At 39.4% G+C, this 27919-nt stretch overlaps 1 protein-coding gene across 1 annotated transcript in view; it reads left to right on the top strand.

Annotated features, from left to right (window-relative positions):
• Exoc2 (exocyst complex component 2) overlaps positions 1 to 27919 on the top strand; it is a 160727-nt gene that overhangs the window by 43002 nt on the left and 89806 nt on the right. The window contains exons 5-10 of the mRNA XM_021180205.2: positions 3684 to 3797; positions 5281 to 5405; positions 20176 to 20256; positions 24916 to 25061; positions 25213 to 25294; positions 26039 to 26141. Of these exons, the coding sequence (XP_021035864.1) occupies positions 3684 to 3797; positions 5281 to 5405; positions 20176 to 20256; positions 24916 to 25061; positions 25213 to 25294; positions 26039 to 26141 (651 nt within the window). The remainder of the gene's footprint in view (positions 1 to 3683; positions 3798 to 5280; positions 5406 to 20175; positions 20257 to 24915; positions 25062 to 25212; positions 25295 to 26038; positions 26142 to 27919) is intronic.

Below are 27919 nucleotides of genomic sequence, written 5' to 3'. Positions count from 1 at the left end.
TATTAAGTGAAAGTCCTCAGAAGATTTTGTTTCTTGAAAGTCCTGTTTGCCTAAGAAGAATGTTCTTCAAGAAAGCCTTGGCAGGGCACTGTTATGAAGTGAAGGCAGAGGCATGGAGTGTGCGTGGCTCCTGTTCTCAAGCACCCCCCACTTTGTGAGTGAGCTGTTACTAGGGGTTGGTGTCTTAAGTATTCAGCTGGTACATAGATATTATCTGTTTTATTTCTATGTGGATTTTGGGCAGTGGTCATCCGGCTCTAGTCTTACTGAGTCACATTTCCAACAGGAAGAAACAGTGACTAGTTTTCCCAGTACATTTAGAAATCTGCCTTTACAAAAAAAGACAGGGTGACAGCAGGGTCATTCCTAAGAAGATCATAGAAGTGTCTCGTGTTTAACTTAGAATTTTGTAAAAAGTAGATTTGTGGACTATGGTACAGTGTGCAAGTCCAGAAACTATGCCTTATTTTAAAATAAAAAATTTCCCCTAATATTTAATGTAACATTTGTAAATTATGTTGTTGAACTTTAAAGCTGAACGAAATAAGCATGGCACATTGCCTTCAAAGAGCAGCATCAGTTCATTAACAGGCAGCAACCTCCTGTTCTCCAATGCTACACCCTGAGGCATGCAAGCACACAGCATGCTTTCTAGTATGTGTGTGCTTTATAGACAGTCCTGCTGTATGCCTGTCTACTCAGGCACCCTTTCTAGAAGGATGAAGTCTGAGTTGACACTGCCATCTACCAGAAACAGTTTAAGGGCAGCAGGTGTGAGTAGTGTCTCACTGCTTTGATTCTGCCTTGAGAGTATCTGAGTTTTCATGGCGCCTCCCGGTTAGCTATAGATAATGGGGAATGCCATTTTATTTGTCTTAAACAAAAAGGACATTTCTTTTTTCGCAATGTACAAAAATCAGGGGTGACACACTCTTAGTCATGCTACTGAGATTTGTGAAACTCAGGCTTGCTCCTCTTATAAACCAGCTTCCTTCATAATTACAAAAGTTTTTAACAATTCCTGGTGTTGAAACTTGGCATAATGATGTGCAGGGGTAAACGAATAGCTTTTTCCCGAGTTCTCTTTAGAATGGGAGATCTTTCCCAGGAGGATTCCCATCAGCCTGTCTCAGACATCACTGATCTGAGCAGGGTTGCTAAGTAAAGGGTAAGGTGAGCAGCACGTACTTGTCCCCCAGTGCAGATAGATGCTAGGCTAGTGCTGTGTGGAGTGTCCCAGGAGTGGCAGCCCCATGTACATAAGCATAAGGAGGAAGAGAACACATATAAAGGCCCTAGAGGGAGGTCGCTGAAAGCCACCCTCAGGGAACATGTGAAATGCACACATGGCTCAAATGGGGTTTAGTACCCACTGAGCAGAGCATAGGCCTCCTGAGGCAGTACTGTCGAGGACTCTGGAGTGACCCTGCTTCTTCTCTTTTCATCCTGCCCTAGCCCTGGACTTGGAGTTTTAGAGCAAAAGTGCCAGGACCTGTAACCAGCAGGTAGCTTCAGCTACTAACACCAGTAAGTAACTCGTTAAAGACAGTAGCATCAGAGGCCACAGCATGTCACGTGTGGCTGTTGTAAAGAGTGTGGAGTGTCACTCTCCTAGAAAAGCCCATCTCATATTCGCTCACATGCCTTACGCTCTTCATGAGCTTGGGATCTCTGTTGAAGGTGTCTTTTAACAAACCTAGCCAGTACTGCCACAGGAGGCCTGTACTCTGCTCAGGATCCAGTGTTATCTGGGTTAAGGTTTTTAAAAATGTCAGGGAGCTCCTTAGGCTGCTGCAGTGACTGTCTCAGGTCTCTGAGAGAACCACATTGGGAAGGACAGATAAGACCTTGGTCTCAAGTCCGTTTTCAGATAACTGGCCTGTACTTGAGGATTAAAAGGAGGCCGGATTGGGGTGAGGGGCAGCAGGTGTGTATGATTTATCAGTCCTTGCCAAGGTGTGCTCTCAATGGTCACTCTCTCAGTTCAGATTCTGTATGTTTGTTGAAGAAGTTCTTGTTCTGGGTGGTGGTTTGAATAGGAATGCCCTCCCCCCCACCAGACTCATGGGTTAGAATGCTTGGTCCATATTTGGGGAATGGCATAATAGGAGCTGTAGCCTTCTTGGAGAAATTGTGTCACTGTGGAGGCCACTGTGGAGGTTTTATTTGCTCAAGCTAGGCCTTGTGTGGCAGTCTCTGTCTGCTGCCTATGGATCAAGATGTAGGACTGTCAGCTCCTTCTCCAGTACCATTTCTGCCTGTGTGCTGCCATGCTACCCTCCATGACGATAATGGACTAAACCTCCAGCCCCAATTAAATGTTTTTCTTTGTAACAGTTGCAGTGGTCATGGTGTCTCTTCACAGCAATAAAACCCTAACTAAGACATTGTGTGAGTGGGCGAGGCTGGTTCTTATAAGGTGATGACTTCAGTGTGAGTATGTAGCCTTGCTGTCATGAAGAACTGTACTTGCCTGGGGCGGTCTGTCCAAGGTTAGGACTTCTGTGCCTTCTGTAACCCTGTGAGTAAGGAATCAATGTAAAACCAGTCTTTAAGTGCCTGACATAGCCTACAGTGTGACACAGTAACTAACAGGAAGGATGAAAGCCTGCCACCATCTACCCCCCATAACAGTCAGCCTGTCAACTATTCATCATGGCTAGGAAAAAGAAGCAAAAATATTACATTGGGGTGAAGATGAAGCATTGGTCACGGTAGGCTCCTCAGAATGTGGGAGCTGTGGCTGTGATACTTAGATACTAAGGCTCTAGACACATGTGTAGAAACTCTTGAACTGCCGTGTCTTCTTTTAGTATGGGGTTGCTTCTCATTGAGTAAACTGTAAAGGTGTCCAGCTATGAAGGGGCCTTCTGTTTAGACTGTAGAATTTTGCTTGTGCAGTCTATCAGAGCTGGGGAAACATTTTTGATAAAGGGCTCAGCAAGTCAGGGGAGTAAAGTACACACAAATATGACATGTGCCAGAGGGTATAATCTGTTTGAGGCTCTGGAGCTTTTAGTGTGAGAACTGTACTCGAAGAAATTAGTCCTAAGAGATGAGCAGGTTTAGTACAGAGAATGTGAAACTGACAACTTGGACTTCATCTTGCAAACAGGGGTGTGGGTCAGCAGCAAAGCCTGCAAGGTTGTATGCTTAGGGACAGGGTGTGCTCAGGACAGACATGGTGTGAACTTTTCCTGAGGAATAACAAACGTCTGTTCAACTCAGTTAGGACAGTGACAGGCCAGTTTATCTCAGATGGGACAATGACAGGCCAGTGTTTACCTCATTTAGGACAATGACAGGCCAGTGTTTACCTCAGATAGGACCCTGACAAGCCAGTGTTTACTTCATATGGGACAATGATAGGCCAGTGTTCACTTCAGTTAGTGCAATTACAGGCCAGTGTTCACCTCAGATGGGTCAATGACAGGGTAAAGAAATGATTCCACCTGTACTGGTTAATTTTAAATGTCAAATTGCCACAACAAAGCTTACATGCTATGAAATCAGTCATAATATAGAAAGTATATTCCATACATATATTCAAATATGTTCTTGATAGCTTATTGTAGGTAAATATGCAGATATATATATATATATAAATATAAATTTATTGTATCGTTCTTGGGCATGCTAGTGTCAGAGCAGTTGTAATGTATTTTAACTCTTTTTCTCTTTAGATGTAAACTTCCTCAGAAGAACTTAGAAGTGTTATTCCATGGCATGAGTGCTGATTTTACAAGTGAGAATTTTTCAGCAGCCTGGTATCTCATAGAGAATCACTCCACCACCAGGTTAGTGGGCGTCAGATCCTGATTACTGGGACTTCAGACAGCAGGCTTATGCAGTAACATTGACTTAAGCCTCCTCTTACAGATGGTAACATAGCTGTAGCTCTGTGAGGTGACTTTGCTAAGTTCCTGTCAACTTGTCTGTTTCCGTGTTTGTAAAATGTCATTCTTAGAAGACCTATTCCTGATCCTACCTGTAGTCTTAGTAGAGGACTAAGTAGAGGACTATCCTTATCAGTCACATGAAAAATGGCAATTCTGTGCAAACTGTAGAGCACCTGCCTTCCCTGACCTCAGAGCACAGAAAGCAAAGTGGATTTATTGTTATGTGATGATAAGGAGGTGCTTGGCTCGCTCTCCAAGGTCATGTGTTCCCTTGACATTTTCCCATACTCTAAAGATTACATTTGTACATTTTTGCCAGATTGATTTAAAACAGCAATATTAGTGAAAACATTTAGATAAAGAGTTGATTGATTGTTACTTAGGCTGTATATTCTCTATAAGTCAGTGGATTAAAGAGTATATTAACATAATTTATTCACTTACAGAGATGAAAACCATTATTAGAAAACATGAAGAAAAGTTGGTATTTTAGTTCATAAATTTGATCTGATAGTGTTTTAAAGCAAGTACTCTAAGAGTCAGTTTATAATTGTAGAAGATTGCTTTATTTTTTCATTATGGACACATTTTTTTCCTGTCATAACTCAGAATTGATATGTTTTGTGTATGGAGTTACTACTTAAAGCAATATTTCAGATTATATTAACAGATTTTTGTCAGATCAAGTGGAAATAAAATTTCCAAAATACCTTTTCTCCCTCAGCTTTTGATGGAGATACAACAGTATGGTTTTATTTTTTGTTGCTTTATTGAAAAATTTTAAGCTACCATACACAGTAGTGGGTTTTATCATGGTAGCACCATGATGTCACATCACATCACGTATCACATGACATCACATGATATCACATGACATCACATATGCACCTCATGTGCCTTGTTTCTTGATTCTTGTTAAATTGTGAGTCACCCACAGGTTTTGTGTAATTTTGCCATTAAGGACAGAGTACTGTGTATTGAGTGGTGAGATGAGAGTTGTGTTCAGGGTTCCAGGACACTTGTGTGAGGGAGTGGGAAAATCTGCTTTTGAACTACTGTAGCTTAACTAGGCCACTAGAAGATACGCAGAATTTCTGTCTGCCAAGTCATATATATCTACATTTCTACGTACTTCTTAGGGACCTGACGTGCTTGGAATTATCATCTATAGATATAAGACTAGTTTCATATCTTTCAGCCATCACAATAAATAAAAGGTTTAGATCAAGATAAGAATTTAAAAAGGTTTTTTTTTTGTCTCTATGTAGTTATTGAATCAATGTATATACTTCACAGGAACTTTAGCATGTCTAGTGTTTTACACGCAATGCATTATCTTGTCAGGAGTCTCAGACAGTTGATTTCTTTTCATTTGTTTCAGCTTTGAGCAGCTCAAGATGGCGGTCACCAACCTCAAAAGGCAGGCCAACAAGAAGAGTGAGGGTAGCCTGGCGTACGTGAAGGGCGGCCTCAGTACCTTCTTTGAAGCTCAAGATGCTCTCTCAGGTAAGGCAAGCCTGAGAACCATCTGCTGGGGCTTCCACTGTGGAAACCTGACACTGTGCCCCCTCATGTTTATGGGGTGTGACATTTGGTCTGTATTTATAAAAGTAGAGGTTTAAAACGTACCATAAATATTTGTTGCAGACTAGGCTGGAATCTCTTTGAAGGCCTGGTACTGTAAATATTTGTCTCTAAAGCTCTGCTGACGCATCTTCCATGTGAAACAGGAGAATCCTATACCTCTCTATGATGCTCAGTCTTTGGGGCTGATAAGAAATTGAATCCCAGTGGGCAAAGTTCTAGAATTCTTAAAGTCACTTTACAGACATTGCATCTCACTCATATGCCTAATCCTAAAAATGTTCCCTAGTATGTGTTTTGTGTGGAAAGGCCTGATGAAGATGTGCCATTGTTTTTAGCCATTATCCCAAGGGCCCCAACGTACACGGTCACAACTGCTCACTCTGACATCCTATTAAAGGAAAGGAAAATTGTGTTATCAGAGCTTTAGATACTGCAGTGAAAGATAACGAGTAGGTTTTTGTAAACTGCCATATTTTGTTTTTATGTAGTGAAAATATATAATGTATATTTTTATGTATTATTAGTATATATAAATATACGTTAATAAAAATTACCACAATTATTACTTTTGAAAATTAAAGTCCCTATAACTAAGTACTTGTATGACATTCATTCGTTTGTTCGTTTGTTTGTTTGTTTGTTTGTTTGTTTAGAGAGAGAGAGAGTGTGTGTGTGTGTACCATAGCACTTGTGTGGAGGTCAGAGGACAACTTGTGGAAGTCAGTTCTTTTTTCCATCATGTGGTGCCTGGAATGGGACTCAGGCTGTCAGGCTTGGTGGCAGCACTTTTGTCCTCTGGGACGTCTTACCCATCCATACCTATTCATCTTACTTAACTGTATATAAGAGGGCTACACCTTCTTCAGAAAGACAGACTTTTAATATTTAACATGTTTAAATATTTGATATTTAACTCATACTGTTTTTTTTTTACAAAACAGATTCCTCTTTTCACTAAGTATGTATCTCATATTTTCCTTTCCGTGTAGGTGGAAGTTAGGACTTTGGTGAAATGTACGCAGTGGGAGTGAGTGGGGCAGGAGAGTCTTTTCTCCCGTGACCTGTGGTGCCTTGTGGTTGTTGATGTGTTATTGATGTAGCTCTGCATTACCAGGATTGGTTTCTATGGCAATCAGAGACCTGAGCTTGTATGAACAGTTTTGTGTTGTAATGCAAACATAGTACTTACCAAACATTGACTCTAGTACAGTGGTTCTGAGCCTCTGGTTCTGAGCCTGTGGTTCGTGACCTCTTTCACAGGGGATACCTAATACCATTGTAAAACACAGATATTTATAGTATGATTTATAACAGTAGCAAAATTACAGTTACAAAGTAGCAATGAAAATAATTATGTTTGGGGATCATTACAGCACAAGGAATATCAGATTGAACAAAGATCATACTGATAAATAATTTAATTACTTTATAGCATATACAAAATAATTATCATAGTCAATTTTACATAGTCAATTTGAAAACATTAGCAACATGCCATAAATCTGGCTCCTTTGTTTTTTATAGAAAGAGAAAAGATACTGTTGCAAACCAGAAATAATAAACAAGTTATTTTACTGGTGGAGGTAACCATATTAACATTGCAATGTATTTTCTTTTAGTCTGTTTTTCCTTGCTAATATGAGTATATATTACAATGAGATCATATCATATGTAGAGTTGTATGTACTAGAAATCTTTTTTCTTTTCTTTCATTAACTTTTTTACATGTTTATACCCATGCAAAGTGATTTTTTTCATATTTTTTTCAAATATATTGTGTACTTTGATTCTGTTAACCTCCTGCCCAGCTCTCCTGTTTCTCTCTCTGAGATAGTTCCCCTTCCATTTCCCTCTGTGTGTATATAGACAAGATGTGGCATCTGGATATGCTTGCCTCACTTACTAAGAACTCCAGTACATCTTTTTTCATGTAAAGACACAATTTCATTTTTAATTGTGACTGAATAAAACTGTTTGCTGTTTATTTAAATCATCTATCTATGATCTACAATTTGTCACATTTTCCTTATTCATGCATCTGTTGGTGGGCATGTATGCTAACTTGATAACTTGCCTACTGTGTGTAACACTGCAGTAAGCATCGGTTTGTAGGTGACTTAGATGCCTTTGAGTGTATTTTCAGGAATGGTGTATATCTGGATCATAATAGCTCTATTTTTCATCTTGCACTGGCTGGTTTTGTGTGTCAACTTGACACAGGCTGGAATTATCACAGAGAAAGGAGCTTCAGTTGGGGAAGTGCCTCCATGAGAACCAGCTGTGGGGCATTTTTTCAATTAGTGATCAAGGGGGGAAGGCCGCTTTTGGGTAGTTCCATCCCTGGGCTGGTAGTCTTGGTTCTAGAAGACAGCAGGCTGAACAAGCCAGGGGAAGCAAGCCAGTAAGGAACATCCCTCCATGGCCTCTGCATCAGCTCCTGCTTCCTGACCTGCTTGAGTTCCAGTCCTGACTTCCTTTGATGATGAACTGAAACATGGAAGTGTAAGCTGAATAAACCCTTTCCTCCCCAACTTGCTTCTTGGTCATGATGTTTTTGTATGATGTTTGTGCAGGAAAAGAAACCCTGACCAAGACACATCTCTTGAGGGGTCTTCATAATGGCTGCACTGGCTTATAGTCTCAGCAGTGTATAAAGGTTCCTTCTCCCTTGTGTCCTTGACAGCCCTGTTTGTTGTTTGTCTTTTGATAATCACATTCCAGTGAGTGAGTGAAGTGGAATCTCAGTGTATTTGCATTTGACTTTCTCTAATGACTAAAGATGATGATCATTTTCTTATATGTCTATTGGGCTTCCGTGCAGCATCTTTTGAAAAGTACCCTCTCACTTCCTTTTTCCGTGTGTTAGAGCTATTACGAGGCTTGATATATAGCTTTTAGTTCCATCCATATTCTAGGTATCAATCCCTGGTTATATGTATCATCAGCAAAGCTTTTTTCCATTCTGTAGACTGTGTCTTTAGGGATTATTTTCTTTACTGTGTCAAGGATTGTAATTTCATGCAATCACATTTGTCAAATCCTGGTTTTATTTCCTGAATAATTTTAGTCATTTTCAGAAAATCCTTGCTTTATCCTGTATTTTGAAATGTTTTTATCTGTTTTCTTTGAACATTTTCACAATTTCAGGATTCATTTTGTACTGGATGGTTGGAAATTTTTGTTGTTGTTAACTTTTTTGCTTGTTTTTTAAACAAGGTGAGAAATAGGGATTTAGTTTCATTCTATAGACATGTGGATACCATTTCCCCAGTTAAAGAGGCTGTCTTTTCTCCAGTATATGTTTTTGACACCATTGTCAAAATTTTTTGGGTCATCTCTTTTATACTTTGGTTTTTGTGTGTGTGTATGTGTGTTAGTACTGCACTATTTTTCTTATTGTGGCTTACAACTTAAGTAGTATGATACCTCTAGTTTTTTTCCTTTTGCTCAGGATTGTTGTGGCTATTCAGTGTTTGGTGCTTCCCTATGAAACCAAGAATCATTTGCATAGAGAATGATACTCGAATTTTGATAGAGAGTCCATTGAATGTGTAAGTGACTTTCAATAACAGCTGCTTTCACAATAGTACCCCTGCCAGAGCATGAACATGGGAGATTTCTTCTAGTGTGTAATGTTCCTGTGTTTTCCCCCCAGTGTTCTAAGTTTTCACTGTAGAGATCTTTTACTTTCTTAACATTATTCCTAGACTCGTTTCATTTTGTTCTGTTGGGGCGGAGGGCACTGTAATTGAAATTCTCTTTTCCTGATTCCTACTTTTCTACATTCATTATTGGTGTATGTTTAGTAAAGCCACTGTTTTTGATGTTGATTTTTATATGTTGCTACTTTCCTGAAAGTGTTCATTGATCTAAGAGTTTCTGGTAGAACCCATTTGTGTAAATACAGGATCTTGTCAACTGTTGTTGTGTCACAGATCTTTCTTAGGGACATGCACACAATCTATGTCTGTTTCCCACAGAGAGGGAACCCATGACAGACCAAAGTAATGACTGCAACTAAGTCCAACTTGATGAACCATGAGTTTACTAACAGAAGTATAGGTGAGGACTACTTAGAGGAGCAGGGATGACTCAAAAATTCACCGCATCACCAAAAAGCCAGTCCCAGCACAGGTGGAAACTGGCAGAAGTACCTTCTTGGAGCTCTTTGCTCCTCTTGCATGTGGCTGCACGGGTCAGAGAAACCCTCTTGGCTTTTGAGGGACAGTTTCCCAGGTGGAACAGCTTTTCTTTCTTTCTTTCTTTTTTTTTTTTTTTTTTTTTTTTTTTTTTTTTTTTTTGTTGACCTGAGTCTGGTTTTTTTTGTTGACCTGAGTCTCATGAGCCTCCCTTTCTCTTGTGGAGAAAACATTTCTACAACTGCAAATGGTGGTAATTTAACTCCTTCCATCCCTCTTCCTTTTCCCTTTGCTTCCCCTTCCCCTTCTGGCCAAGACTTGAGGTGCTACATTGAATAAGCGTGGAGAGAGCAAAGCACCCCACCCGCCTCAGTCCTGCCTCTATAGCAGTGGTTCTCAACCTTCCTAATACTGAGACCGTTTAAGATAATTCTTCATGTTGTGATGGCCTCCAACCATAAAATTACTTTCATTGCTACTTCATAGCTGTAATTTTGTTACTGTTACAAGTCATAACATAAGCATCTGTGTTTTCTGATGGCCTTAGGTGACCCTTGTAAAAGGACCATTTGACCCCCAAAGAGGTCATGACCCACAGGTTGAGAACCTAGGGGAAGTACTATTTTCTGTGATTAGTATAATGTTAGTACAGGTTTATTGGATATAACTTTATTGTAGGGAATGTTCCTTCTGTTGCTATTTTTCCTGATTTTGAACTTTGTCAGAAGCCATTCTACCTTTGTTTTGATGAGCATGTGATTTTCTTCCTTGAGTCTATTTATGTGCTGTCTTACATTTGCTTAGGGATTATTGTTTGAGGGCATATTCTATGTTTTGATCTAATCTAGTCATATTCTCTCCTTTCCAATGTCCCTTCTGTTTCCTCTATCGCTTTTTGTCTTTAAACCTCATATGCTCTTTTTAAACCCTCATTTAAATCAGTGAGTTTATTTAGTTGTACCTGTATGTGCCTGGGTGGCTGGGGGGCATCTAATGGAGAATGGGTAACACTTCCGGACCTGCATCCTTGATCAACACTGACCTGCTATGGTGGTTTGAGTGAGATGTCTCCCAAAGTCTTAGCCATGTGATTACCTGTACCCAGTTGGAGTTGCAGTTTGGGAATGCTTAGAAGGTGGGGCCTTGTTAGAGGACATATGCCAGTGAAGACAGGCTTGGGGGTTCAGACATTTACACTATTCCAAGTTTACTTTCTGTTTTGTGCTTTTGGTTCAAGATGTCGGCTCTCAGCTTCCTTCTCAAGCCAATATGTGTTCACTCTGTCATCATGGATTCCTAACCCTCTAGAACGATAAGCCTAAATAAACCCTTTATTTTAAAACTTGCCTTTGTTATGGTGCTTTTTCACAGCAATAGAATAGTCCCAAATACACACTTCCTTCCTCAATACCCATCAATTCTCCATAGCTCCTCAGATGGGGGTGGAACTTTATAAACATCTTTCCACTTCTGTGTTGGCTTGATATTGGATAGGTCTTACATATGCAATCCCCACCCCTGTGAATGCATGTGTACAACAGAGTTATCATATCTGACAAATATTGATTCACTACAGATATTTATTCCCTCTGGCTCTTACAGTCTTTTTATGCCCTCTTCTGTGCAATGATTCTTGAACCTTGGTGGAGGAAACTCTGATGTAGATCTTCAATTTAGAGCTGAACTTTCAAGTCTCTTTACACATCAGTCAGTTGTAGGTCCCCATATTGATTTCCATCTACATCAAGAAATGTCTCTAATGAAGATTGAGAAATCCACTGATCTGTGATGTGAAGATAAGAACTTTGAGTGCAGGTTTTATTATCCTTCTCCTCAAGGATCTTGCCATCCATGGGTTTTTGTGCCACTCAGCAGTCAGGTGTAAGTTCTGTCTTATGGGAGAGATTTTGAATCCTTTTGGAAAGTGGGTTGGTTACTCCCATGACATTCCTCCGGCTGTTTTTCCAGTGGTCATGTGTTGCCAGTTAGTATGACTCTCAGGTCTTACAGCCAGGTAAGAATGTTGATGAGGTTTCTTCCCTGTAGCAAGTATAGCACTTCCCAGCACTGTGCAAGCTAGATAGTAGAGATGAGGTTTCTAGGTTAGTACCAGCTGGATTTTTCCATGTCTTGCCATCAAGTTCTAGAGGGAACTAAGAACAATGACAGTAGTAGTGGTAATGATGAAAATGGAGGGGTCTTTGGGACCCCACTGACTAGCAACTTGAAAAGAAGTACACCACACCTGTTGTTCAGCTTTTTATTTGTCTATGGCTTGTGGCACTGTGTCCCCCCTACCCTCAGTACAAGGTAACTCCTCAGTACAAGATAATTACTTGTACACATATGCATGTGTGTGCACACATATATGTATATATGTGAATGTATGTATTCAGCTTTTTATTTGTCTATGGCTTGTGGCACTGTGTCCCCCCTACCCTCAGTACAAGGTAACTCCTCAGTACAAGGTAATTACTTGTATGTATTCAGCTCAGTACAAGGTAATTACCTTGTATGTATTCAGCTTTTTATTTGTCTATGGCTTGTGGCACTGTGTCCCCCCTACCCTCAGTACAAGGTAACTCCTCAGTACAAGTAATTACTTGTACACATATGCATGTGTGTGCACACATATATGTATATATGTGAATGTATGTATTTTGTGAAGGTTCCACAATAGTAGGTTTCCCTATTGCATTTTCAGAGGTCTTGTGTTAGTTATCTCTTCCCATGCTCCCTCCTCTTCTCTGCTTTCCTATTCATACCCCATTTAACCTTCCTGTTTTGTTATCTGCTTTACCCTCTCATACTACTGTGTCACCTTCCTACCATGGTCTCATACACATTTCCTGCCCACTATATGTATTCCAGATGTAACGTTCATATTTGGAAATTCAAAGCTAATATCCACATATGCAAGAAGCCAGGCAGTGTGTTCTTTCTGGGTCTGGACTACCTCATTCAGAATGGTTAGTTCTGGCTCTGTCTATTTACCTGCGAGTTTTATTTTTCTTTACAGCTAGATAATATTCCAGTGTATACATGTACCATATTTTCAATATCCATCCATGAATTGAAGGACATCAAGGCTATTTTATTATCTTGCTGTTGTGAAGAACAACCATGAATATGGATGAACAGTGTCCAAGTATCATATACCTAGATCATATGATACATCTTTTTATACCTTTTTGAAGAACTTTCACACTGATTTTCATCATGAAATCAGTTTGCATTCCCACCAACAATGAATAAGTGTTTTAAAAAATATTTCTCATTCTATGGTCTTCTTTTGAGAACTCCTTTTAGTTCCATGCCATAAAATTTTAATCTGTTATTTTAGGTTTTTACTCAGTTCCTTATATATTCCTGACATAAACCCTGTCAAATGTATACCTGGTAAAGATTTGTTTCCCATTCCTTATAGACTTTCTCTTCCCTTGAATGAAGGTGTCCTTTGCTACACAGAAGTTTCTTAGTTTCACGACTACCATGTATCAGCTGTTGCTTGGTCTTAATGCCTGTGCTACCTGGATACCGTTCAGAAAGTCCTTCCTGTGCCTACTCTTTGAAGCATGTTTTCTACTTTCTCCTCTTAACAGAGGAATTTAAGGAATCATGTCTGGGAAGTCTTTGATAATTGAAGTTGGGTTTTATTCAGGGAGAAAGGTTAGGGCCTACTTCCTTCTGCATGTAGCCCTCTAGTGTGACCAGCGCTATTTATTGAAGATGCTACATGTTCTCCAGTGTCTATTGTTGACTCTTTGTCAAAAGTCAAGTATAGACACATAAACATATCCAGGTCCTCAGTTCTATTGTATTGATTAATATGTTTGTTTTCTGTCAATACTCCAGATCTCTAGTAGAGCTTAAAATGAGAGGTGGTGATATCTCCCTCAGCCTTTTATTGTTCAAGGTTATTTTGACTACTCTGAATTGTTTGCTTGTTTGTTTGTTTGCAAGTAAAAGTTAAGATATTCAACTTCTGTGAAGAATTGTATTAGAATTTTGATAAAAATTGCATTGAATCTGTAGGTTGCTTTTGATAGGATGGCCATGTTCACAGGCCTTTCCATCCTTTGGAATCTTCTTCAGTTTATTTCTTCAGGGTCTTAAAAGCTTTACTTTATAAATCTTTCACATCATTAGATTTATTCCAAGATTTTGTTTATTTCATAGGTTTTTTTTAAATGTGTGTGTAGCTACTGTGAGATTGTTTCTCTGATTTCTCAGTATATTTGTTATTAGCTTAGCCAATCCCAGTATACCACAATTTCACAGTTGTGAGAGGTTTTTATACTTGATTTATCAGTATATTAGATTTACTTTGAGGCTCTTTAGTTTGCATTTTATGGTACATTATGAAAGCAAATCTCAAGTAGCATGTTTTTTCCTCATGCTTTAGTATAAATCCCCTTCATGAGAACGTTATATGTATAACTATAATACTACTAGAACAACTAATAAGATTAGTAAGACTACTTGATTTTCAGTTCAATCACAAGTCATGTTCAAATGTCTCCAGTCATCCTCCAAACTTTCCTATGTGTTCAAATCAAGATATAGATTGATAGGATTTCATTTTATTTTGACTCTCTTTTAAACTTGCATGGATCCTCTTATTTTTACCCTTTTAATTTTTCATGTCATGAAGAAACAAACTCACTAACCTTGTATGGTATTCTATGCTGGGAAGTTCACTGACTTCCACCCCATGGTGTCATTTAACAACATTGTATTTCTGGATTCAATTTCAGTATTTTGGTCTGAGATCATGTTGTTCTTGTTACACAAGAAGTCTTTTAGTGTGTGGCAGGGCTGGGGGTGGTGATGGTGACTTCATCAGACACACACACACATACACACACACACTCACAAAGTTTCTGTTGTCTCTGTATATATTTTTTAATTTTAGTTTGGGAAATACTGAATTTACTAGAAAAAAGATTCTTTTTAGTATCATAGTTTTCATATTACTTAATATCTGTGTTATAGGCCTTGTCATGGTCTTTTTACTTTATCTGTATAATTTACTTTGTTTTCTTTTATTGAAAGTAAGGTTCGTTTTCTCATAAATATAACCTGATTACAGTTTTCCTCTCCCTCTATTCCTTCCCACTTCTCCTCCCGCCTGGATCTATTTCCTCTCTGTTTCTCATTAGAAAAGAACAGACTTATAAGAGGTAACAACCAAATATAACAAAGTAGAATATACTAAGATAAAACAAGCCATCACATCAAGGTCAGCAAGGCAACCCAACAGAAAAGGGAAAGATCTCCAAGAGCAGGCACAAGAACCAAAGATCCACATTTCACACACTCAGGAGTCCATAAAAACACTAAGCTGAAGGCTGTAGTATGTACATAGAGGACCCAGTGCAGACCTGGGTTTCTGTGAGTTCATGTAGCCTTGCTTAGTTGATTCAGAGGGCCTTGTTCTTCTGGCGTCCTCTGTATCCTCCAGCTCTTACACTCTTTCTGCCTCTTCCTTTGAGGGGTTGTCTTAGCTCCACTTTAGGGCTAAGGGGGGATTTGATGGAGACATCCCATTTAGACCTGTGTTTTCCAAGGACTCTCTCTTCATGTCTGGCTGTGGGTCTTTGCAACTGTTCCTTTCTGCTGCAATGATGACTAATAAGGCACTCTCGTAGGAGTATAGCAAAATATCATTAGGTGTCATCTTATTGCTACGTTCTTTTAGTACAACAGTATTATTTGATTTCACCATAGATCCCTGGCTATAACTCCAGTTCCAAGGGATCCATTGCCTTCTTCTGGCCTCCAAGACATGTGGTACACAGAGTACATGTGGTACACAGTCATACATACATATAAAATAAGTTAAAATAAGTAATACAAACTGAAAACAAACTTTTGGTGCTGGGAATTAAATGCAAGGCCTTACACATGCTAGGCAAGTCCTCTGCTGCTGGTCCGTATCTTAGTCCTATCCATAATACCTTTTGTAAACCTTGGGAAGTTTTGTTTTCATTATGTACCTTACCAGCATTGTATGATAGGAGTTACGGTTTTAAAAAGCACTATTCTGAGAGCCTTTGTCTGCCACTGTACTGCAAGACAGTTATCCCTGTGGACATTGATGTAGACATTGATTCCAGTGATGATGTTACTGAGAAGAGTCCTGTAAGCCAACATGGTTCTTTTATTTGTATGTACATTAGCTGTTCATGTCCACAAAAAGGATTAAAAGATATATTTGTTTAGCTTTGAATTAAAAAGGAGGAGGGCATAAACGAGAGACAGGAAGGCATATGCCTTATAGAACATACAGAAATGCCCTGTTTTCATTTGCTTATTTCTGTGCTTGATAGACTTTGGAGGATGTCAAACAATGCCTTCAGTTCTCAAAAACAATTTTTGATGCTGCTAGTCTTTGATGTCTTGTGTTTGTAGGAATAGATAAAGGAGCAGAGTGATAAAACCAAAGTCCAGTCCTCTTCTAGATATCCTCCATGGGTGATTATCATTGTCTAGACTGTTTGAGAGCCAGCCCAAGTCTACTTTCTCAGTTGATCTCAACTAAATATGCAATTTGAAATCTTTATTCTCTTTAACTTTTTTTGCATTCATTTTTTTCATAAAATACTGCTGTATGCCTGCGTGACAAGCATTGTGTTATTTCTAGCAACAGGCGTCTTTCTCTGGCTTCCACTTTGCTGTTTCTCCCACTTTTGTTGGCTTTGATGCTCCTGAGGGTCTCCAGCTGCTGTTCAGGCAAGCCCCTAGCAAGTCTTTAGCTTGAGAAATGTTTCTGCCGCACCGGTCCCGAATGCCCTTGGAGCCCATGCATTTACACCTGAGTGGTCACTTGTTTTTGGTGGCAACCCCCAAATTGTGACTGTTTTGCTGTGGCCAGATTGAATGAATGTTCTTGGCAGTACGTAAAGAGACCAAAGCAGAGTTCATACACAAGCCACTCAGTACCATTTTGCATGTTGTAGCTGCTCCAGGAATCCTGAAGCTGAGCTGGGGTTTGGCATTTTCTGTCTGGCACGTCCTGTTGATGTATGATGTAGTGTAGGCAGAGTGCTAGGACTCAGTTCCCTGAGTGAGTCATTCCTACCTGTTGGCTTTATGTGGCAACTGAGATTGTTTTTATTAGTTTTTATTTACAGTATAATTAGGGAAGAAAAGGAATGAGAGGTTACTTGCCCAATTTAAATGTTACATATGATTTAACCACTGTGTTAGCTTTCTGTTACTTTCTGTTACTATAACTAAATATTTGTGATAATTGACTTACAAGAAAAAAGGTTTATTTTGGCTCTTGGTTTCAGGGATTTTGTTCTACGTTGCCTAGGTTTGGGGGTGGTTGTTGCTTTGGTTCTCTAATGAGGCATCTTGTCGTGGTGGAGTATATGGCAGAACACACTCAACAGAAAGCAAAAAGGAACCAGAGGCAGGGCCCAAAGCAGCAGTTTTCCCTTTAAGGGCATGCCCAAATGACCCACCTTCCAGTACCACCACATGTAATGCAGTGTCCTTGAGGACACTTTTCTATGATAGTTAATAGAAACCAAATGCTTAATGGGCATTTTAATGAATTTGAATTAACAAAATACATATTTCATCTCATCCATGTCTCGTTTATTAAGTATATCCTTCAGAGTCTGGACATTAACATGACTAAGCTACAGCCTATCTATATAGACCTGGAGCTAACCTTGGCCATGCTTTTAAGGGTAGCTGTAAGAAAAAAAAAATGATGAAGATAATGACTGCAGAGTAAAGGCTGTAACATTTTTACTCTGTGGTTGTTTATGGAAATAGTCTCTGCTCTGGCTTTAATGTTCTGACTCATACAGGCTAGCAGGCAAGCACAGTGGTTAGAGCATAGAGTATGGCCTTGCATTTTTATAGATATTCTCTCTCTCTCTCTCTCTCTCTCTCTCTGTGTGTGTGTGTGTGTGTGTGTGTGTGTGTGTGTGTGTGTGCGTGCCTTATTTAACAGTGGCATCTATGTAAGTGCATGCTTAGGCATTTTGAGTTTTTTGACTGAAGTTGCAGTTTCATATTTTGCGCAGTGTGTATGTTTTACAGACAGTGAGACAATGATGTAGTTCAAAAGAAATAGCAGACCCTTTCCTAGAACTTCAATTTTTCTTTAACTAGTGCTCTTATAATACCTTTTTGTTTCCTAACTTTAAGCTTATGATGTTCAACTAGCACACATATTTAAGTTTCTAATAGATTAGAAACAATAACAAACCTGTGATCATGTACCCAGTTGCTTATTGAGTTATTCTATTTAAAAATGTTTTCAGAGAAAATAAAAGGCCAAATGAACCAGACATTGGGTTATTTGGTTTAATTTTCTGGAAAATAGGATTGCTTTTATCAGATCCCAGTGTCTCTTAGACCTCATGCTTGGCTGACAGCTTGACAGTGGCTCTGCTGTGGTAGAGATGAGTTGGAGGAAGTTGCTCTGTCAGCAGAAAGGGCTGTAAACTGAGCTCAGAGAACCAGGTCACCCTGTCTTGACCTGCTGATCAGTGATGGCTTATGTCAGCATCAGAAAATGTGGCCACACAGTTTCCTGTATTGTTGGTTCTCACTTAGAGAATAACATTTGCAGTGAGGCTGTGGAGCATGTGCTGTCTGCCCGCTCAGGAGCTCAGGACAGTGAGCTGCACAGGGCCAGCCCTGCTTTTGCAACCAAGCTTGTCAGAGCATCATTACAGCAGTGCTACATGTGCTGTGGGCAGACCTGCTTCCCTGGAGCAGTCTGCCTAATGTAGCTTTTAATGCTTACACGCAGGAACATTCTCTTCCATTTAACTTTACAAGTTGAATGCAAGTTTAAGCTTTGATGTGTGGGAATATGTTGGGTCATTTCTACTGTGTAATTTAAGTTTGAGCCAGTAAAGATTCACATGTTCTTTACTCTGAATCAACAAAGACAATTTTTAAAAAGCAGTGACTGTCCCTCCCCCGTGTGTTTGTTTCTTCTTTTATGAATGTGTTGATTCAATTCAGTAAAAACAGTTTGTGTGTTTTAGGATGTAAAACAAAATTGAGGTAACATTACAGGAAAATGTATTGTAAAGAACATAATTAGGATTAAAGGCTAATTATAATGAACAGAAAAATAAACATTCTCTGGACTTGAGAACGTATTCAAAAGTATTTGAACACTGAATTTAAATTTTAAAAACTTACTGAGTTTTTTTTAAAAAGACCAGTGCATCAAATTGAGTTATATAAGTCTCGTAAAAGAAATAGACACATCCACATTTACATGAAGTAGGCTTGTTTGTTTCTGAAGCATAAACTGGCACCTGTCTAGGCAACCAAGCAGAAGCTATAACAGATTCACCATGTGAATGTTAGTGAGTGCCTAATTAATATTCAAAAGTGCTGTTTGGTTCACTGAAAGACCACAAAGTGGAACATCTTGCATTTGGGTTTTCACTTGAGCAAATTGTGTGAAAAAGTGGAAACCCAGGCTGCTTCTGCCACTGTTGTGAGGAGAAACTTCTTTTTTACAAGTGACTACAGTTCCCCAAAGGCACAGTAAGTTTACTGCTCTCATTTTACAGACATGCAAACAGAAGCCTAGGTCGTGTGAGTTAGTTACTGATCTGAGCTGCGTGGGCAGCAAGGACTGAGGCCTTAAGGACTGGAACCTGACTGCCCAAGCTCACATTCCAAATTTGGCTTGGTGAGCTTGTGAGACATGTTTATTTGGGTGTTACCACGGTCTTCTTTCTCATCATCCAGATGTAAATACTGGGATGCACATCACTGTCAGTGGATGACACACGCACCTCAGAAGTGGAGCACTAAATGCATAGTCACAGTTCAACTAGGGTTTGCTCTTCTGGCTTCATTTTGTCACAGCTTTAAAATTTGAAATCATAGTCTTAATTCCTTACCAAAATAAGCCTGAGAGCTGTTTTAAACTTTCCCTCTTCATTCTCCAGTATTCTTTATTACTGAGTCAAGGTATGTAAACACCCACCCACCCCACCCCTGCCTACACACACACACACACACACACACACACACACACACACTTACATACTTTCTCTACCCAGTGTTGGTACTTTGATATGTGTTTTGAAATGTTTCCATGGAACCTCTAGGAAATTATTGTGAATATAAGAGAACTAATATGTATTCCCCATGTGATAGTCCAGGTCTGAAATTAAATTTTTTGAGGTTGGTAGAACCCAAAGCAGTACTTTCTATCTTGCTGAGGTAGAAGAATGATTTCCTATGGCCACGTGAAGATTGTGCTAAAGACCCACAGAGCCTGAAGTCCCGCTTTCGCTTTTCTTTTTCAAGTGTATATTGAAGGCCAGATGAGTGTGTCTATTGTATGCTACTTGAATAATGTTAAGGTGTGAACAATATAAATAGTATCATCTGTGTTTTCCCAGAATACTGCATATATATGTTCCTCTTGAATGGTGAAAATAATAGAACAATTTGTAAAATTGTTTTTCAATGGCTTTAAAAGGCTTTTTTTATCTTTCTGTCCATTAAAGTGGCCCACGTTGTAACTAGGTTTGTTTGCTTTTTCCTAGCTATCCATCAAAAACTAGAAGCAGATGGAACTGAAAAGGTAGAAGGATCCATGACACAGAAATTGGAGAATGTCCTCAATAGTAAGTTTGTGGACTAGTGACGAGTGTTGATGGTCTTTAGAACAAGGTGCAGTGCAGGTCTGCGGAATTTCCCAGGGCAAGGGCATGGTAACGACTTACAAAACCTCAAGGACAATAGAATGAAATGAATCTGTTTGCATTTTACTTAGTTACATTTCTCAAGAACTGTAATTTGCTACTTGGAAACAAACCGGCACTGAGACAGCAGCCAGGGTTACTACTGAGTAGACACCGGCATCTCCATCATCAGACCTGCCGGCACACAGGGCAGAGCCTCAGCTCCTGCACAGCAGATGCCCAGGCATCGTCTGTTTGTTTACACTTTGCCCTTCCCCAGAGGGACATACTCTAGAACATTCTGTAAAAGTTGATGGTCCAACAGACTCCCACGTTTTCTGTTTCCTCCTTTTTCCCTTTTGTTCTTTTTCTGACATTCCAAGGTACTTGCCCCAATAGCAGAAGAAATTCATCAGATAAATTAATTTGTACTATTATTAAAATTATTACATGTTTTAAATGTAAGTTATGTTTCCCACATGTAGTCACTGTGTAATATGAAGTAATGTTCATAAGATAGCCTTGAATACATGGTTCCCTTGGAAAGAAGGGTTAAAAAAATGAAGCAACCTCACATAGATGTTTAGAGATTTTATGAATTCAGGGTTATGAAACAAAGTGAATTTTGTTTTTATGGCTTGGTTTAGTCCCATGAGTAGAACATCCTGGGTCTTATGTAACCATTTTCTTCATAGGTCCAGTGATGTCAGTAAGAAAATATTTTGTAGAAAGAATGCTACCTTTGGTGGAGGCTTTTCTTGGTGGTAGAATTTGAATCCTTGGACATTCCATCTAAGTTTCTGGATTTAACAGGACTTAAAACCCGTCCCTTTGTTTATCACTCCTGTGGTTATTGCTTGTCTTGGGGTTTGTTGAGCATTTGCCTCTAAGCACTAAGTCATAAACCTTGTTTAAATGAATATATTCTGAATTTTACGTAAAGAAGTATTTACCTAAGCCATCTCTGCGTCTTAAAAGAGACATAGCACACAGCCACACAGATAAGCAGAGTGTGGCAGGCAGGCAGTGGGGTAGGTGGATGCAGGTGTGTCTCTTGCAGGGCTTCAGCAGCATGAAAGGGAGGCAGTGGCTCTAGATAGGAGACAGGCTGCAAGCTAGTGAGCAGGAGTGATGTAAACTCTGTGCCCACCAGAGTTCTCCTTAGAGTAGAGTTAGCCTCGAAGATGGTGAGCATCCAAAGGAGCTCAGCGGGAAGCCGTGTGATGGAGCGCTTAGAGGAGCAGGCTGGATGGGCTCTCTGTCGATTCAACAGGAGACCAGGAAAAGGGCAGCAGCTGTGGTGAGCTCAGTAGCTGACGTGGAAAGTAGACAAGGAGCCCATGGCAGGGCAGAAATGAGGATGGGAGTATTGAAACATTGGTTGTGTATATGTAATTTGAAAAGGAAAATGGTTTGTGAGACATTTACATTTCTAGTCTCAGGTAATAGAGCCAGTTTAGGACACAAGGAGAGAATAGAGAAAATTCTGTTGAGTTTTTGTGTAACTTTTGAGTCTGGAATCCCTGAGAGTTGATCACCAAGTATCTTTCTAGCTTTCACTACATCCTTTTTGTATTAATCTGAGCAAATGAGCTTTACATGCTTTTTGGATAGAAATATATGAATACAATCTTACCCAGAGTCGGACCAGCAGGCTGTTGAATTGACCTGGCAGGCACGGAATGTGCACCAGTGCAATAGCCGTGTGACTAACATGAGAGCGACTAACACGTCTGTGATCTTTAGGTTCATGCCTGGTGCTGTAAAGTTGCTCTGAAACCTATATTGGAAAAGGTCGTAAACTCTAGTGGGAAGTAATTGTGTGTGTGTATGTGTGTGTGCCCGTGTGTGTGTGTGTGTGCGCACGCGTGCATACCACATGGATCTGTAGGGCCCCAGGATGTGACATGTTTGCTGGTTGTGTGAGTAACTAGTGCACACTGTCTTAGGCATTGTGTGCTGTCACCCAGTTACAGAAAGCAACTAGCTAGCCTTCCTGGCGCCTGTTGAAACAGAGGCACTCAGAGGTTTAGTCTTTGGGAGGCCCTGCCTTTGCCAAGTACCAGTGTGCATTTTTTGAGGTACTTTAATTCTCCAGCTACTTTTCACATTTGCTTTTCTGTTTTCAATACCTTGTCTCTCCCTGGGACAAACTGTGTGATGGTTGGGAACCATCCTGTGTTGTTCTAGCCCCTATATTCCTATGAGGCACAACACACACACACACCTCACTTCTGTAAACTCTCTTCTCAAGTTGTCCTTACAAAGAAAGAGACTAGTGTCGTCACCTTGAAATAGGAGACAGCCTAATGTCTACTCTAAATAAATATGTCTGAAATTATAATATGCCATTAGAATGACAAAAGTAGATCTTCTAGGTGTCTGTAAGAGACAGGTGTGAGTGTAATGGATTAGTGTATAGTGTGACAGCAACTTCTTCCCTTGATACCCTAGGGCACATTTCACTGCTCTGTGCGCCCACTGTGGTGGCATAAGGGCTTTGTGGTTAGTTAGTTAGTTAGTTAGTTAGTTAGTTAGTTAGTTAGTTCCTGGGGCCCATGTATGAGACAGTGATAGTCATTATCCAAATGAACTGCTGAGAAAGCCATTCTCAGACAAGGAGAAAGGCCTAGCATCAGCTTCTATTAAACTGTGCATCTGAGGGCAAAGGCGTGCATGCATGGCCCTCTAGTCCACATGCATTTATTCTGTGTTCATTCAGTGGACATCCAAAACCATATCAGTTGCCTTAAAATCGGGCATTCTTAGTGTGAGGGTGGAGCAAGGTGTATGTGAATTAACACACATGGAGGATTTTGGTGGGGTGGCTTTGTGGACATCCAGCTGATGTCTTTGTCCACATCATTAGCCCCACATGTGATGAGGACCCCGTTCCTCTGCATAGTGCTCTTGTCTCCTTCCAGTCATAGGAGATTCTCAAAGCATTTTGTGACTGCTGGTGACTATATATGATGTGTAGATGGATCTTAGTTTCATTGCTCTGAAACATTTTATCATTTAATATCTTTCATAATGTCAGAATTATGAACCATATTTTTATTGTAAATGCAGTACAAATCACAGAAAAATCATAGTTTGCTAGTGAAAGTTGTCTATATAATTTTTAACTTTGTATAAATTCAGGTTCTCAGTTCACAAATTTTGGCATAAATTTTAATTTCAGTTTAAATTTCTTCTTATAAAATTATCTATAGGAAATATATGTATTTTATTCAAGGGTAGTATATTTTATACCTGTTCTTGTTTTCATATTTTTAGAGTTCAAATTATTGGCTGGAATTTTTTTTATTACTTTAGAATGATGAGAATAATTTGAATTCAGACTGTTTGCTCTGAATTCTTTCATTGCATAGAAAAAGGAATTTGCTCGTGTGAAACCCAAACTTTACATGTAAATAAATAAATAAACAGAAAAGATTCTGTTCCATGTCAAATTTAAGTTACAAAGCTTAAACTCATGATGTTTATACTTTTAAAATGATAAGCAAATGCTTTAAGATAGTTTTTTCTGAAGAAAGTTTTAAAATTCAAATTAGATTTCAGTGCTCTCTCAAGCCTTCATTCCATGGCTTGATGCAAGAAGGAAATGTATTTCTCATCCCACAATAGAGAGAGGTTTAGTATCCACATTAAATACCATGTGGGAAAAACAGCTCTCTTGACCAAACGAAGTTTTTATATCAGGCCTTTAAAATTTCAACAGAATTTAAACATTATTTAGATAAAACAATCATGTTACAAAGACGACTTTTAACAGGATCAGGCCACCCACAGTGTGGCTGTGGTGTGCAAGCCACCCAGCGAGGCGAGGTGAGTTTTTCATCTTTGCTTAAAGTATAGTCACTAGACCAGATAATGTAGAAACTTTTTACAAGCAGGTCAAACAGCTGAAAGCAGTTTATTCTTGCTCTCTTTTTTTCCTTGTAGCTAATTAAAATTAATTCACATGTTGCAAAATTTAAACTATTTTTGTATATAGCAAATTTTGCCTTAGAAAAACAGCACTCATTTAAAGTGATATGTATAATTTTTACTTTTTAAAGGAAAGAATCATACAAAATATCCTGGTCATACATGAGTTTACAAGATTTAGCTGATTTAAGAAACAGTAATGATGCTGTGTTAAGATTTTGTCATTTTAAGGTTTATATAATTTTCTGTGCTTACAACATAGAGGGATAATTTTGTCAAGAAATAGGGTTAGCTTTAATGTTTTTTTTAAAAATATTTTTTCTGAAGACAGTTTCCCATATCCCATTTATTAACTGTAGTGTGATGCAGAATTAATAAAATTTAAGTGGCTTGTGTGTGTTCTTTAAATATCCAGAGTTGTTATAAAATTTAGAAGATTAAAATAAGTATAGATGCATTTTGGAGAAAGTTATTTGGGCTTATTTAGTAAATGTTGCTTTTAATTAGATACCATTCTTAACATATGAAAGGACTTTAAAAATTAGAAATTTCATTTTATCAAACTTTTTAAAAGTCTCCTGAATTTCAGTGCAGTATAACATTACCGTTTGCTTTTAGTGCTCAGACTCAGGTCACTGTCACCCACCTTCCTTTCTCTGTTTACAACAGGAGCAAGTAACACCGCTGACACATTGTTCCAAGAAGTATTAGGTCGGAAAGACAAGGCAGATTCCACTAGGAACGCACTCAACGTCCTTCAGCGATTTAAATTTCTCTTCAACCTTCCTCTCAATATTAAACGGAATATTCAAAAGGTACAGCATATGTATGTGTGCAGTTATAGATGTTGCTGATCTTAGAGATGTGGTTAAAATATATAAGATAATATAAAATAAGATATTTTATATTAACCATGGGCTCATTGTTCTTTCCTAATGATCTCACAACGTGTTTCTTATTTTCAAGGGGGATTATGATGTAGTTATTAACGATTATGAAAAAGCCAAATCGCTCTTTGGGAAAACGGAGGTGCAAGTTTTCAAGAAATGTAAGATTTCTTTATTACTTTTAGCCCTATTCTTTCCTCTTGCAGGAGGATGGTGGAGTGAGTGTCTATGCTGCAGAGCGCTGCTTGCCTCTGAGATCTGGTTTATATGGTTCTTCTTTAAAATGTAAAACAATCAGTGCAAACTAACCTCACGGGTTTCCTACTGCTGTGTGGTGGGAATGCGAGTCCGTGGCAGTGCCAGTCTCAGATGCTTTGCTGTTTTTTAATCACAATGCATTAAAAACTTTCACACTAGAGAGAAGCAATGGTAAGTTTTTCACAGACATGGAAATCTGCATTTCAGTCTCCCCTCTTCAAGCTAAAACAGTGCATTTATGAGTTCTACTTGACTCTAAAGCAAACTCAGTACTTTGAAAAAATTACTCTATACCAGGTTTACAGAAAATAAAAGCTTAGGTAGCTTACGGTTAAAAACTTATTAACTAGGAGAAATACCACAGGTCTTATTAAATTTAAAAGAATGAAATCCATAAGGTTTCAGAACGCAGAATTTATTTCTTTACTGTAGTGAAATTTGCATGCAGTGAAATGCACAGACCTTACATGTTACAGGTCACTGAACTCTGACAAACGTTCATGCCTCCTATACACTTGAGATGATGTGTTTTGATCCCTCCACAAAGGTCCCTTGTGTCTCTTCTCAGTCAAAAAGCAACCAGAATTCTGCTTTCTGAAACTTGATTTTGAATTCAGTTCTGTCAATCTTGCATCCTTTAAAAATAGATTATGCTGAAGTAGAAGCAGGAATTGAAGATCTCAGAGAGTTACTTCTAAAGAAATTGCTCGAGACTCCATCAACCTTACATGACCAGAAGCGCTACATAAGGTAAATTGTGTGCAAGGATTCTGATAGATTGCATATATGTATAGATATAGTGTGAAACCCACAAACCTAATTTGGGGGAATCAAAGTACTGACGAAATGGTAAAAGGGAAGACAATAGATAGGGATATTTGGTATAGGACAAGAATATTCCTCGAATATAAATACATTGGAAGCAGTTATAGAGACACCCCACCCCTCAACCCTGCCACCACCCTTTGAAGGAAAGACAGCCTTCCAGGTTGGTCAAAGGAAAAGCAGTCTCATTGCTCAGACCTTTTTTTTCTGCTCAGTAATGGTTACCACCTGACTCCCCTGGTGGACTGGGTGCTGCACCTGCAAATGCCATTCTCCCCAAGGTGGGAAGTTATAGCCCACAAGTGTACCATGGCTTGACAGTAGTGAAGGATATGGAAGGTTTCCCTTGACAATATGTCTGATGTACATGCCTCAGTGATCCTGGAGAGAAGTAACTGTGGAAATAGTTTTCCGTTGGCAATACATTTAGAAATACTCAGCAGTACTAGGAGAGATGGCCTCAGGGTAGTGGAGAAGCTAAGAGGATGAGCAGCTCTGCAGGAGTGAGAGCCTTTCATCCTGGGCAGCTCTGGAGTCCTGCTCTTCAGTGTCTTCATCTGCAGAGGGAACGGAACAAGCAACATGACTGTGCCGCAGGGCTGTTGAGAAGGTGGTGCTCGTAGGGAGTTAGCCCAGTGCCTAGCACAAAGGAGCAGACAGGGAGGTTCAGCTGTACATAGCTTACACTGCATTTGGACTTGAAGCATAAGTTACCAGATTTTTGTAACTGAGATTTAAAAATACTGACTTAATTTTCTGCTATGCTATCTGAGTTTAGAGTAAAGTGCTATTTCCCAAATTCAGTGACTTCCTTAATTAATGAAATTTACTAATTTCAGTACCTCTAAGATGATGATAGACTTCATATATGTATGCATATGTATTTGTCTGTGGTCATCTTATGGATCTAGAAAATACTGTCTGTAGGCCTAGAGGGGCTAAGGACCTGCACTAAATTATCTTCTAGGATAGGAACAGTGGAAGCAGATGTAGGACAGAGGATTTAGCAGTGGAACCAGAGAACAGTGAAACTGATTACTGCTCCTAGCAAATGCAGGCCGTGTACCCACACTGGGCTGAGTGCTAACTGTGTTTCCTCTCTGGTCAAAGGGTCCAGCACACATAGCCACTACAACTGGTGTCAGAGCCCACCCTTGCCTTTCTTCCTCCACCTTTCTGAGGAAACCTTTTTGAGGAACTTTCCTGACTTGCAAAACTGCACAATTTAAAGTGGAAATAAACTCTGAGTGAGTTAGCTAAGTGCCTTGAAGAAGCTTTGCTGCTTATGTGTTAGAAGGTTAGCTTGCTCCTCCTGTGTGCGTGAGCTAAATTTATTTTCAGAAGTACATTAAACTTGTGGGCACAAATCTGAGAATTACATTTCTATTCATTAGTGGTTTAAAAAATAAGCTCAGAGCTGGGCAGTGGTGGCGCACACCTTTAATCCCAGCACTTGGGAGGCAGAGGCAGGCGGATTTCTGAGTTTGAGGCCAGCCTGGTCTACAAAGTGAGTTCCAGGACAGCCAGGGCTATACAGAGAAACCCTGTCTGGGGGGGGGGGGGGGGGGGGGGAGAGCTCAGAACCAGGTCAAGTCTGTTTGACTTTAACATCTATGGCAATAGGTCCTGTGGGCACCAAGTAAAGCCAGAGACAGCCTGTGCACAGCTGTGTGTCAGATCCACTCTGCCATGTACAGTAAGAG

Source organism: Mus caroli, chromosome 13 (assembly GCF_900094665.2).
Source record: "Mus caroli chromosome 13, CAROLI_EIJ_v1.1, whole genome shotgun sequence".
NCBI lineage: Eukaryota > Metazoa > Chordata > Mammalia > Rodentia > Muridae > Mus > Mus caroli.
Note: the sequence above shows the minus strand (reverse complement) of the source record. Positions and strands in the feature narration are given on the sequence as shown.